This window comes from Elephas maximus, chromosome 2 (genome assembly GCF_024166365.1).
Source record: "Elephas maximus indicus isolate mEleMax1 chromosome 2, mEleMax1 primary haplotype, whole genome shotgun sequence".
NCBI classification, from domain to species: Eukaryota; Metazoa; Chordata; class Mammalia; order Proboscidea; family Elephantidae; genus Elephas; species Elephas maximus.
The window spans coordinates 23,431,716-23,446,535 of NC_064820.1; the positions used below are offsets into that span (position 1 = coordinate 23,431,716).

The 14,820-nt window shown below is 34.3% G+C and overlaps 1 protein-coding gene across 3 annotated transcripts in view; it reads right to left on the reverse strand.

The window, feature by feature from the left end:
• Window positions 1-14,820, reverse strand: part of LOC126063261 (cadherin-18) — a 1,172,813-nt gene that overhangs the window by 248,512 nt on the left and 909,481 nt on the right. For all 3 annotated transcript variants that reach the window (XM_049861519.1, XM_049861523.1, XM_049861533.1), the window contains one exon: window positions 10,978-11,097. In XM_049861519.1, coding sequence (XP_049717476.1) covers window positions 10,978-11,097 — 120 coding nt within the window. The remainder of the gene's footprint in view (window positions 1-10,977; window positions 11,098-14,820) is intronic.

Genomic DNA, 14,820 nt, shown 5'->3' on the forward strand with positions numbered 1-14,820 from the left:
TTTTTTTGTTTGTTTAAAGCACAAGAAAGTAGAGAGACTAAAGCAGGGAAATAGAGTAAGAAAAAGAGAACAAATTGATGAAAAGTAACAAAGTGTTGAAAATGCAAAGGGGACAAATAGTGTGATCAGGAAAAGTATTTAAATAGTAAATAAAAATAGGTGGTGGAGATGCTGAAACGGGCGATAAATATGTCTGAAATACTCATTTTTAAAGCATACTTTAAAAATTGTCCTATGTTTTTGAGAAATCTTTAGTAGACAAAGCTTGAAGTTTACATTCAATTAAAAGATGACCATTTGACCAGGTAGCTCTGTGAAGGAAGGACAATTCTTCTAAAGGAATAAAAAACAAAAATCTTATGTGCCTTTTGGTGAAGGGTGAAGCCCCTGAATGGGCCTGTTGAACAAAAGTGAGGCAAAGTACAAACCTTATTTCTCTGTATTAATAAAATAATTGAATATTTTCATTTCTGTGGAGCATTCTCAAAGATGTTGAAAAAGGTGGAAACAAGTCAAAGAAGTTCCCTAGAGTAAGGGACACCTGTGAAATTAAAAAAAAAAAAACTATAAATTTCCAATGACAGGTGAGTGAGGAGTTTAGAGGTATTTACTTTTCTGTTTCAAGTTGATTTCTCTTTTGCATGGATCATAATTTCTTCCCATCTTCCCTAAAAGATCAGTAAAATTCTGGCTCCCTCAGAATCCCTGTGTTAGCAGTGGTCTGGGCGAAGAAGGGGAAGGGTCTGTTCCACAGCAAGAGCAGAGGGAAAGGTAACCATCAAAGATAAAACTGGGAGTTAGGACTTGGCCAGCAGAGGACCAGCGGCCTTTAGAACATTTGGCTTTTCCTCCTCCTAGACCAATACTCTTCAGAACTGCTGTGTACAGCATTTGCCTTCACATACTTCAGGCATCAGGAGCTTGAGCCATTTTCTTTGGATTTTGAAGGAAAGGTTCCTTCTAGAAAGTTGGAAAAGTTAGCTACATCAGACCAAAGAAGAAGAAGAAAATTAAAGATGGTGAGAGAGAGAGAGAAAGAAGAGAAAAACTTCCTCAAAGGCAAAATTTCACTATTTTTTTCTTATTCAGACATTCAGCCTGACTAAATCCAATATGCTGAAGAAAGGAACACATAAAACTAGAGAAATAATTATGGTGATAATACAACATGAGACATAATATCCAACACGGCTGCTCTTTTGAAATCTAGCATCCCAAAGTCATATTTGATTTCCATAAAATTAATATTGATTACCATCTATATGTCACAAAATTTACTAAACTTTATGAAGGATTCAAAGATGAGTAATGCAATGTCTCAAAGAGTTTGCCTTCTAAGAATTCATTTTCCAATTATATACTTATCCAGCATGCTGTTTTGGTTGATCAGAAATGCTTTTCATTGTGCTTTCCAACTTACGAATGATTTTATTTATTACGGTGTTGCAAACACTTAGTTTTTTAACAGCTGCTAAGTACTTACAGCTTGCCAAACTTGTGAAAAATTTCTAAATTAGAAATTTTACAAGACTGACTGAAGTACATATATATATATATATATATATTTTAGTGATGTTTATAGAAGACCAGGAATAAGGTAAATGATATACCATATAAGAAGGACAACACTATGGAAAATAAATCAAAATTTGCTATGGGGTATGTCATTTTTTTCCTCTAGAATTTTTATAAAGTTAATTTTGTAGCCAGAGTTAGATAATACATTCTTTTAATAAAGAAAATTCGGAACATGTTTTCATGTGTAAGACACTCTGTGGAACAAAGCGTGAAGACAACAATTACATTGCTGTCTCCTTCCCTAAGGCGTTCTCTGAAGAGAAGAAGAAATAACACAGGAGGAAAAACAGCATTCCCTATGTTTTATAAGGAACAGAGACAAGGAGATTAGAGAGATTACTTCTGGCTAGAGCCTAGGGAAGATTTTAACACAGCAGACCTAGAAATGTCCCTGGGAAGGGCAAGTCAGGATAGAATAATAATTAAAAACAATAAAAAGTTGCCACTAAGTTGATTCTGATTCATGGAGACCCCATATGTGTCAGAGTACAACAGTGCTCCACTGGGTTCTCACTGGTTAGTATCTTGGAAGTTGATCACCAGGACTTGGTTCCAAGGTGTCTCTGGGTGGGCTCTAACCACCAAACGTTTTGTTAGCAGCCAAGCACGTTGTTGTTTGCAACCACCCAGGGACTCCTCAAACAATAAAGGCCTATGTGGAAAACAAACAAAAAATGCATGTCATGTTTGGTAGATATATAGATTATAAACTATTATGGGAAACATTGTGGAGAGAAATGAATGTTATTCTAGAACAGTCTGGATTTCATTTTAAATATTAAAATTCCTTGGTTAGGGAAAATCTCAATGGAAAAGCAGTTTATTTTATCCTGTGGCGGAGGAAGAAAAAGCCTTTCAGAATTTAAAAGGGTTAGAGGGGACAAACATAAAATCACTTTTTTATTGCATTTATTGAATTATGCTTAATAAGGCTTAAAGACTGTTGTGGTTGTTGTTGTTAGGTGCCATGGAGTGGGTTCCAATTCATAACGACCCTAGGCACAACAGAACAAAACACTGCTCAGTCCTTTGCCATCCTCACAATTAAAGACTGAGGAGGACCAATGTAATGTTTCCTGCGCTCCAACTACTCAATATTGAACTCTTACCAAGAAGTTACTATGTTTCAGACACTTGTCTAAACACTTGAGAAACCAATACAGTAATGCCGGGCATTATTTGCAGCAGTGACTATTAACCCAAGCCATGGTATTTTCAATCACCTCATATGCATGTGAAAGCTAGCAACGAATAAGGAAGATTGAAGAAGAACTGGCGCTTTGAATTGTGGTGTTGGCAAAGAATTTTGAATGTACCATGGACTGCCAAAAGAATGAACAAGCCTGTCTTGGAAGAAGTACAACTAGAATGCTCTTTAGAAGCAAAGATAGCAAGGCTGACTGAGTCTTACATACTTTGGATGTGTTGTCAGGAGAGATCAGTCCCTGGAGAAGGACATCATGCTTGGTAAAGTAGAGGATCAGCAAAAAAGAAGAAGACCCTCAACAAGAAGGACTGACACAGCGGCTGCAACAATGGGCTCAAATACAGCAACGATTGTGAGGATGGTACTGGACCAGGCAGCGTTTCACTTTGTTGTACATAGGGTCACGATGAGTATAAGATTATTTTTTCCCTCCTGGTAATATCTTGCCAATTTTATGACTAAAAGCTGATACTTATTGAAAGGGGGATTTCATTCTTTCAACAACTTTATTTAAGTGTAATTTACAAACTATAAAATTCACTTAAGTATACAATTCACTCTGATTCAATTTTAATGTTTCCATCTAATGCTACAAGAAATGTCACTGACCAACATTAAAGACTAATCTATAGTAGTAATTCTTTAGAACCACACTCATAGCAATTAAATTCCATAAAAGTTACTAATTGCGTAGAATCAATAGGACAAGAGAATTTCATTGATACTGAGAAACAGAGTTATCTGACATCTTCAGCATCTATAAAGTACTTTGCTATTTATGATGATGGTAAAATTATTTGTTAAATATGCTTTCTCAATGGTATATCAGAGAAAATTCCCTCTTGGCTCCATTCCAATCCCCCAAAACACCAGTAATAAATTTATTTTTTGATATTTCTCTTTCCAGTTTAGTATTGATACTGCAACTATATTCATCACTTACATGTAGACAACAGCGTGCTCTCTCTGGATCATAGATTTTGGGTTGAAAGGAATGAAAGTAGTTCCCAAGAGCCTACTGTACACATATTGTGCTGTGAGGGTGATTTATAGGCCCACAAAGCACAGTTCACAAGTTTCAGGATTCAGTTAGCATTGTGTTTGGCTGCACATAGCAAAAAACCAGAATGACTTCATCAGCATCCTTTTGTTCACCAAAATTTTACATGTGATTTTCATCCATTTATGTTTGTTGCCACATGATCATAAAATAACTGCTGCATTTCCTATGATCACATATGTATTTCAATCCAGAAGATGGGCAGACCAAGGGAGGGGGCCTTGGCACCTATATGGAAAGATCAAAACTTTCCTAGAAACCTCCACTGATCTTTTCTTTATATCTCACTGGCCGGAGTCAGAAACTAGACCTTTTTACCCAAGTATCTTGCCACTCTGAGCAAAATGAGAGTTTTGATAGGATCAGAGAAATGAGAAACACATTGAGTAGACAACCACTAGTATCTACCACAGCTCATTAACTCTGTATTTGCTAACTGCTGTATAAAAAGGATTGCTTCTTTTTATGCTGTTAATCACATGCACTCTGCTACAGTTCAAGAACTACTGAGAATTCTCTTCTAAAGATAACGAAGTGGATAATCTTTTTAATAAATTGGCAAATTCACAATTTTGAACTGATGCATTCTATCTCCCCCCCAAAAGTAAATTCTTTATTTAGCATTGGAGATTACTAATTAACCACTTTTATCTATTATACAGACAATACTAGCAATTTTAAACATGTATCTATAATTACTTGTGCAAGGAATTACAATTACTGCTATGATTATTATTTATGGATGGACTATGAAGGAGATAAATAGGCAAAACATATTTTACTGTGGAGTCTTCATTATCTTCTGCAGATATTTTGAGCCACAATTTAAATAATTTACCTTATTAGCTATTAATATATCTAAAATATTGCTTTTGGGAAAAGAAAACTGTTGTCAAATAGATTGTCATAAGGAATTATGTAAAGTTAATTATTAAAATCCATGCATTTTTTAAAGATGCTTTATATGTATATGTTTTTCTCCCAAATATATAAAATAATCATCCACAAACAATTTTTTGCTCATTGTAGAAATTAAAATACATTTGAGGAAGTTATATAAAAGCCAACATATTGATACATTTAATTTTCATTATGTTGAAAACCTTATTTGTCAATGACATCCTAAGGAAGCCATTGAGGAATCTCACTGAATGCATTTTATAGCTGATGAATTTCTGCTAGAAGATATTAAGGAAAAGTCATCTTGGAGAATCAAAGCTTTTGCCGGCCGTGTCCTGTGCATTAATGACAACTGTTTAACAAAGAGCAGGCCACTTCACTTCATCTAGACACTGGGTTTTTGGGCATATATATACAAATAGTTATTTAAAGGAGTCCTGGTGTCTCAATGGTTAAGTGCTTGGCTGCTAACTGAAAAGTCGGCAGTTCGAACCCACTCAGCAGCTCTGTGGAAGACCTGGTTACCTGCTCCCATAAACATTACAGCCTAGAAAACCCTATGGGGCAGTTCTACTTTTTCGTATGGGGTTGTTATGAGTCAAAATCAACTTGAAAGCACCCAACAACAAAAATATATGGCTATTTAGAATGAAAACCTTTTCCAAAAAAATTCTTTTGTTTCTCCTTTAGATAAAACTATTTCAAAACCTCATTATGATTCTCAATCTTAAGAGAAGAATTGGAGAACAAGGAAACTTTATTGAATACCTATATTTTTCTAAAGACTGGGCTAAAAACATTAAATTTTTTTTTCATCTAATTTAGGCATTATCAGCCTAAACTTATATACAAAACCAAAAAAAACCCACTGCCACGGAGTCAATTCCGACTCATAGCGACCCTATACAAGGAAACAAAAAAAACAAAATTTAAGTAACTTAATTTACTAAGATACTAAGCGGTATCGTAGATTTTAACAGGAAGTAGCTTTAACTTGAGGAGCGCTGGTGGTGTAGTGGTAAAGGGCTTGACTGCCAAACAAAGGGTCAGTGGTTGGAACCCACCAGCTGCTACTGCTGGGAAAGATGTGGTGATCTGCTTCCATAAAGATTACAGCCTTGGAAACCTTATGGGGCAGTTCCACCCTGTACTATACGATCACTCTGAGTAGAAATTGACTTGACAGTGACAGTTTTTTTTTTTGGTTTAACCTTAAGTTACTTTGGATCAAACTATATTATTCTGGAAAAAAAAAAAAAGATTCAAATTACGCTACCTTAGATAAACTATAACTTCAAATATTAAGACAGTAAACAATTTATACATTATATTTATAATAGCACCATGTCAAAATAAGTGATAAAGTTACATGTACCTTTAGAAATGGCAGCCATCACTGGGCGCAGCACATTCCCAGGAGAAGGAATGCTATTAATGCAGAAGGGCTTGAATGACAGGAGATGTGTTTGCCCTTGCTGAGCATCATGGGGCAGAAACCATTCAAGTGATAAAACACACTAAAAAAAAATTAAAAAAAAAAAAAAAAAAAACCCTGCTAAGGAGTCAATTCTGACTCATAGTGACCCTACCAATAGGACAGAGTAGAACTGTCCCATACATAGGGTTTTCAAGACTGTAATATTTACTGGAGCAGATTGGCAGGTCTTTTCTCCCATAGAGCCACTCCATGGGTTCAAACCACTGACCTCTTGGTTATGGGTGCTAAATAAAAAAGCTTATCTGCTGCCCTCCTTGTAAATTATTAAAAGGTAGCCTTTCCGGTCTTATTATTTTTATGTATCTGGGAATTAAATATAAAATTATCAACAGAAATGTTTTCAGGTGCATGTATTTTACGAACAAGCTTTCATTAATGAGTAAACTTATATAAATATGGTATGAAAATGATACACTACTTTAAAATACACATGCATCATAAATGTCTCGACAGTCTTTATTAGCTGCGTGGCACAAAACTGCTATGAGAATCGTTCACAAAAATGTATGGACGCCATTATTGACTATGACTGATTTATATGTTTCACATCACTTAGGGTCATAAGAGTAGTTATTCACCATTATAATCACTGTAAAAAATCTTGAGTAAAGCTTGACTAGGATTTTGTAAACCAGTCTATCCCTCTGTTTTCAGCGAATCAAGTTAATGAAGACTTTCAGGTTTCCTAAAATGAGTATCAGATTGGTTTTGTGAAATAGGCAATAGGTACTTGGATTATATTTATTAACAAAAATAACCTGAAGTAATTCATCAGTTATTGATGATGAAAGGGCTAGCAGAACCATCAAATGGCAATAAAAGTGATAACTATTCACACATTCTAATTCCCAATTCATCCCTGCACCCCTGCCTTCTAATTTCCCCAGTCCATTTCTAAGGCCCTAACAGGATACTTCCTGTTGATCACTTGCTCCACCTTTGGCCCACTTCTAGGAAACCAGTGCCTCTCGGCAGCCAATCACTCATTCAGCTTCTTCTGCCACCATCTGACAGAAATTACAGTAAAGAAGCATAGAAACCTTGAAAGCATTACTTTATTTTTAATACAATTGACATTATGTCACCTGGACTAGGATCCAGATTTAAGTGTGTTGATTTTGGTTCTCAAACCATTTGACTCCAAAGTTCTTTACTTAGGTTTGGCTGTTTTCATGCACATTAAAATTGTTCCTTAATTTGATAACTCTATAAAAGTATGTTCACTCTAGTTAAAATCAATATGTTCCCATCAGAATTATCCTCATCCACCCAACATTGGTATTTTTTTATCCTAATCTGTTCAGACTATTCTTTCATAGTCTTCTGCATGTTTCAAATGAGTTAATTTAAAAGCATCACTTTGGATGGACACTCCACCCTTTATTGTTATATGTTGATCAGATATCATGAAATAATTACCTCTGCAACATAGTTTTGAACAACAAACTATTCACAAGATTTGTGCTACATTACATTGATTAGTGGAATTCCAGTGCAAGACAATAGATACTGTATTAAAATAATGATGGTTACTATAATAACTTAATAGCTCAATAATCCCTTTCTCTGAATATGGTCATCCACTGATGGGTCGTGCGATAAGAGGCCAAGGTCCTATTTATTGGCAGCTAGTTTTTTAGTCATTGGGAAATAATGATGGATACCAAAATGTATCTTTTAACATAATGTAAACAAGGCAGTCTTTACCTTAGCCATAAACACTCACAAATGTATTTGGGCACAAGGGTTATGTCTTATTATAACCAGTCTTCAATGAAAGTAATTGGAAGCATGTTGATATACAGTCATGTTAATTTGTGAGGATAGCATATGTACAAATTCCTGTTTCCAAGTAACTACTAACCCTACACTTTTATATAACATTCTAACTAAAGTAACTGATTCTTTAGCTTTGAGTATATTTATTTGCATTTTATCCCAGCCATCTTAAGTGTAATTTCAACTAGATTCGTTAGTTCAGGGTGTGTTTAATTGCATAGTAATAGAGTTTTTAAGCACAAATCACCAAAAAAAGCAGATACTGCACATTTTATTTTGTAACCCCTCTTAGCACTTTCTACAGATCATTATGTAAGATATTTACAAATTTACATGATCTTTACACTTTCTGCCCTTAATAACATTACATGTAACTATAGATTCTTATAGTGCTTTAGCCACTGTAATATTGGAATTAAAATGTATCAGTGTAGGAATGCATCTCATTGAATACATCATATCACTTCAAGAAAAGCAGCAAAGAACAAAGAAAATGTCATAGACTAGTTTTGGAATAGCAGATTATTTGAGATTTTTTTTTTGTTTGATTAACTACTTAATGAACCTAAAATAAATATACAATTAAATGCAATTTTTACTTGAATATTATGGTATTGTATATTTATTTCAAGTAAAACAAAAACTATCGCAGAGTCCAACACTAATCAACATTGCCTTCAGCGACCCACTTTATCAATCCAAGGTGCACATGTGCACACACACTAGGGAAACAAATTCACATAGGCAGACAGACACACAAACACACCAAATATGAATTTGTTTTTTAACCAACAATATGTTGAAGAAGGTTATAGAAATAAAGAAAATATACTCCCTACAGAATGTCTGTTTTACAATATTTTGTGAACTAAATGCAATATTTATTCACAAATAAACATTTGGCTATTTATAGGGACACTTAATGAACTAAAGCCATATATAGGTGTGTGTATATGTGTGTGTGATCCTAAAAAAAAAGAATGGAAACGTATAAAATGTCTCTTTCCTTGTTTATTGCAAATATAAATATATGCATATATATTTAAAGTAAAAAATGTGTTTATATCATTTGAATCAACCATAGTATTATAAATATAGAATTAAATAAACATCATTAATATCAAATAACTAGTTTTCATCTATCTCTAAACTTTCCTACCAGAGGAATAATGTAGACACATATATATGCATTGTTGTACCACCAATTTGATTACTAGGTTAATAAACATTTTTATTTCTAAATATTTAGTAATACTTTGGCACCAAAATACTTGTCTCATACTCATCTCAGGTCAGACTTTGTTATTTATTTTTATTATCTCACAATTACTTTTTTTTACTTTATTTGTATGTATATATTACATTGGAAACCCTGATGGCATACTGGTTAAGTGCTGCACCTACTAATCAAAAGGCTGGCAGTTCAAATCCACCAGGTGCTCCTTGGAAACTCTATGGGGCAGTTCTACTCTCTCCTATAGGGTCACTATGAGTCAGAATTGACTCGACGGCAATGGGTTTTGTTTTCCTTTTTTTTTATTACATTATATTATTGTTTATAATATATACATTTGTGTGTATCATCTTCCTTTATACATCTCTATCCCTGTCTCTATATCTATATCTTTGTCCTTTATTATTTTCTTCTTAAGTTACAGAAGAGAAAGGATTAAGCAATATGCAATCTATTCTTCACCAGTGTAATTAGGTGGTAGAGCACCTTAGGGAAAGAAAGAAGGCAAGTGACCTTGTCAAATCTTCTTGTAAACATGATAATGATAGACCTCCTGGCAAACCACCAAGTGGTATTTATTTGCTACCAGGAGAGTACTTATTTATAGAATCTTTTTAGTTAAATGTACCTTATTGTCTAGGACAATGGTAAGCAACCTGTAATCTATAGACTTAATGAGCAGGGTCCCTGAAAAATGTGATATATGCTATGTAATTATCTATCAAAAAGAAATACTTATGACTAAAAATGGCATTTTTCTGTGTTAATTACATGGCTGTGCCCATTTCCTTGAAACCTCACACGTTAATCTGTTTTAGAGAACATCTAATGTGACCAGAAAGGTCCAGAGAGCTGCTGGAATGTTCTGGACCTCTCACTGCTTTGTCTTTATCTCATGATTATTTACACCTTTGAAATTAATAGCAAAGTTTTACTCATTTCTAAAATCTTGGCTAACTTAAAAATAGGTTGATATTTAGCCAAGTTTTTAGTAACAAGTAGTTTGCCAGTAGGGCTACCAGTTTTTTGTGGTTTATGGATTATGTTGCTGTACTTTAATCCTATCATGCATTATTGAACATCTTTCATTCTTATTTGACATCACATGACAGGGTATGATTGTTTTTATCAGAAAACAAGGGGAAATAGAAAAATTCATATTTTCAGCTGTGGATCGATGTTCACGCATCTTTGGTTTTATTCTCAGTTATTTTCTTATTCATAACACAATTTTTGAAGGATTAGGAATTTGCTTATTGAAGGAAAAACAAAATGAAACAAACCAAAAAATCAAAGAGCTCAAGAAAACATTTGCCCCAATGTATAAATTCAAATACAGTATGGAAAAACATAAATAATTTATCTTCTTTGGAAAATAATTAAAAGTAACAATGTAAACAGAGAAAACAACATTTGAAAACTTGATTTCACATAATACCCCAAATCTGTTTTAAATAATTTGTTTAAATGTTGCAGGAATATGCAAAGATATGTAGCTTTTTATTGGTACGGAAATAATGGCGATTCAAAATAATAATGTAAAGAAGTTAAATCGACTTCAATGATTCATTTACATTTTTAGAAAAAGTGAGGGTATTTTAACAATATACTAAAATAATCATGTCTGATGCAGAACAGTACACAGGGATAAAAAAAAAAAAGCTTTTTTTTTTTTCATTGTAGTATGCACCTGCACACCAATTAAACAGAAATGCACTAACCTGTTTTAGGATCTACGGAGAAGTAGGGTTGTCCTTGGAGAATACTGTAAACCACGCGAGCACTGTTTCCATAGGTAGGGTCATCTGCATCGGTAGCAGTCACCTGTAGAACAGAGGTACCTGTGCGTTCAGGAAAACAACATTTAGTTTATGGCGCATTTAGCACATGAGTAATCTGTACACAAAGGATATGTCAAAATGGATGACTCCAACTAAATTTAATTCTTACATTTATTTATCAAACATACATCTTTCTTTCCCTGCCATAAGCTATATTGAATAAAGCTCTGGGATAGAATGTTCAGTCTCAAACATTTTAATGGGGGCTTCTATAGGCTCATAAAAGAGCGAAGGGTATATTTTGACCCTCATATAACCAAAGTTGGGTGTGAATGACGCTCAAGAATAAAACAGCATTAAAAAAAAAAAAATCAAAGGTGAGGTCCATGGGTATGTTGCAAGAAACACGACTATTCAGAAAACGGAAGGTGGAATGCTTTGGGAACAGGTGGGAAGATGAGTGAGTTGACACTAATCATCCACGGTATCAAAACATCCCATTGAAGTAATTTTCTACCAATTATCTACCAATTTAAAAACTTTAAAATATTATATTTTGAAGTACTAGAATTAATGGATCTACTACTCTAGTTTCTTTATGATTATGTTTTTAAACACAATTTGCATAATTGGATACATCTATATGATATTTCAGGTATTCCTAAATGAAAACTAATCTCAGTGTAACATGGCAACCATCTATTAAGGAATACACAGCTTCATTGTTGAATCCGTGGGTAAGAGCTCACATCAATTCATGAAACATGCTTCATGAGTCATCTAATGTTGTATACTTCATATTTTACTTTTCCAAACTAGAAACATTTGTACGTGCTATTTAGGGTACCACATCAAGCAAAAATATTTCCACTTTTATAATCAAGTTAACTAGTATGAAGTTTCCGATTAATTTTAATACTTAAGGGAACACTGATAATTTTCATTTTCTAAGTCTATTAATCATTTCATTGATTTGATATGATATATCTATTAAGAGTTTAATATATGTTAAACTACACAGTTTGAACTTCTTTTTTAAAGTTCAGCCACAAACTTTGGGAAAAACCTGTTATATGTCTTCAGGCAATCCCAGAATACTTACATTAATAGAATTACTATGCCAAGTTCTGTTGGCCATCCTTATTAACAGATAATAAATATCTATGAGAATTTTTGGAACTATGGTACAATAGCAGTCTTAAATAGCATTTGTACATTAAGAGTCTAAGCAGAGAGGAAATTAGTTATTACCCATATTTGGAGGGGATTACTGTGTTATGTCCGAAAAGGATCTCATCACCCACTGCCATCGACAGATGGATCTCATATTACAGAAAAATAGAACTGTGGTAAAACCAAATGCCAGTGAGGATGCTGAGAAACAGTACTACTCATAGAGTACTGTTGGAAATGTAAAAGTTTGTAATTTTCTTATTGTTGTTTTTCATGTTAAGTGCCATCAAGTCCATTCTGACTTATAGCAACCCTAAGTACAAAAGAATGAAACACTGCCCGATTCTGCACTATCCTCACAATCATTGCTATGTTTGAGCCCATTGTTGTAGCCACTGTGCCAATCCATCTTATTGAGGGTCTTTTTGCTGACCCTCCACTTTCCCAAGCATGAAGTCCTTCTCCAGGGACTAGTGCCTCCTGAAAACATGTCCAGAGTACATGAGACAAAGTCTCGCCATCCTTGCTTCTAAGGAGAATTCTGGCTGTACTTCTTCCAAGACAGATTTGTTGGTTCTTCTGGCAGTCCATGGTATATTCAATACTCTTTGCCAACACCATAATTCAAAGGCATCAGTTCTTCTTTGGTCTTCCTTATTCCTTGTCTAGGTTTCACAAGCATATGACACGGTTGAAAATATCGTGGCTTGGGCCAGGCACAGCTTAGTATTCAAGATGACATCTTTGCTTTTTAATACTTTAAAGAGGTCTTTTGCTACAAATTTTCCCATTGCAATACAACATTTCAGTCTCTTGACTGCTGCTTTCACGAGCATTGATTTTGGATCAAAGTAAAATGAAATCCTTCACAACATCAATATTCTCTGTTTATCATGATGGGTTTATAGGTCCAATTGTGAGAATATTTGTTTTATGTTGATGTGTAATCCATACTGAAGGCTGTGGTCTTTGGTGTTCATTAGTAAGTGCTTCAAGTCCTCTTTGGTTTCAGCAAGCAAAGTTGTGTCATCTGCATATCACAGGTTGAAGAGTTTTCCTCTAATCCTAATTCTGTGTTCTTCTTCATATAGTCCAGTTTCTTGAATTATTTGTTCAGCATACAGATTGAATAAGTATTCAGTAGAGATGTCCTTAGAGAAAACTAGAAGTGCCTTCCTTTCTACTCATTAGCGTAGCATCAACCTCTAAGAAGCCACTCCCAGAGCTTTGCTGAGACAGAATCCATCACCTCTCTGCCCAGGCACTGGGAAGGGCCTCACCCAGTTATTGAATCAGAAACTTCAGATAATGTACATTTTAACACATCTTCTAGGGGATTTTGATACATGCTCATGTTTGAGAACCACTGCTCTGAGCCAGTCATCTGCAAATCATAGCCCATGGGCCAAATCCAGCCTGCTACCGATTTTATACAGCTGATGAGCTAAGAATGATTTTCACATTTTTTAATGATTAAAAAAAATTATCCAGCAATTGCAGTTTTGGTCATTTATCCCAGAGAAATAAAAACTTATGTTTACAGAAAAACCTATAGAAGAATATTCATTGCAGATTTATTTTTTTATAGCCCCAAACTAGAATGTCCAAAAATGGGAGAATGATTAAAAGAAAAGAAAAAAAAAACTGTTATATATCTATACCATATAATACAACTCAGAAATAATGATAAACAGTAGCTGTGGTGGTTGCAGTCAAGTAGCGGGGCTGGAGGTAGATTTGATTATAAACAGGCAAGATGAGAGATTTTTACAACGTCAGGACTGTTCAGTGTGTTGACTGTGGTGATGGGTATACAAACCTACATGGATGATAATTTGGTATGGAAATAAACACACATATACCAAGTAGCACAAGTACACTTAGGGAAATCTAAATAAAATCAGTAGGTTTTACCAACTCAATATCTGGTTATGATATTGTGTTGCCAGACATTGCCATTGGGGAAAACTGAGTAAAGTGTATGAGGGATCTCACTGTATTTTTTTTTTTTTCTTAAAACTGTATGTGAATCTACGTGACCAAAAATACACACACACACACATACACACACACAGAATGTCTTCTTTCTTCAATGCTAGTCCATTCTTAGAGAGACTTATTTGGACTTGTGAATATATTATGAATACTCCCATTTTAACACTAAACTTTCTGGCTTGATTGATAGCCAATTTCTACCATAAACTTTCCAGAACTGGCTGCAAGTAAACTACCCCCACTACCAAGTATAAAAAAATAAATAAAAATTTACAAATTAAAAGATAAGTGGTCATTACTTTGTGCTTAATTACTTTGGCACTACTTCTTTGATCCAATATAATTTTCTCTGACCAAACCCATTACGACTGAGTCAATTCTGACTCATAGCGACCCTACCAGAAGTCATTTTTAAAGAGCCTTCCATCTTTAGCATAAAGTTCGCTTTTCACTGAAAATAGAATTTATTAAAAAATATGGTACCATGTTCTATGTAATTTTCATTAAATGAGAAAAATTTCCTGAGTTGTGGTAAGCTCCCACTTACTCATTTCTCAGATTTGTTCAGAGAAACCACTAGGTCGACATTTCTAAATAAGAGTGTCTTTAGAAGGC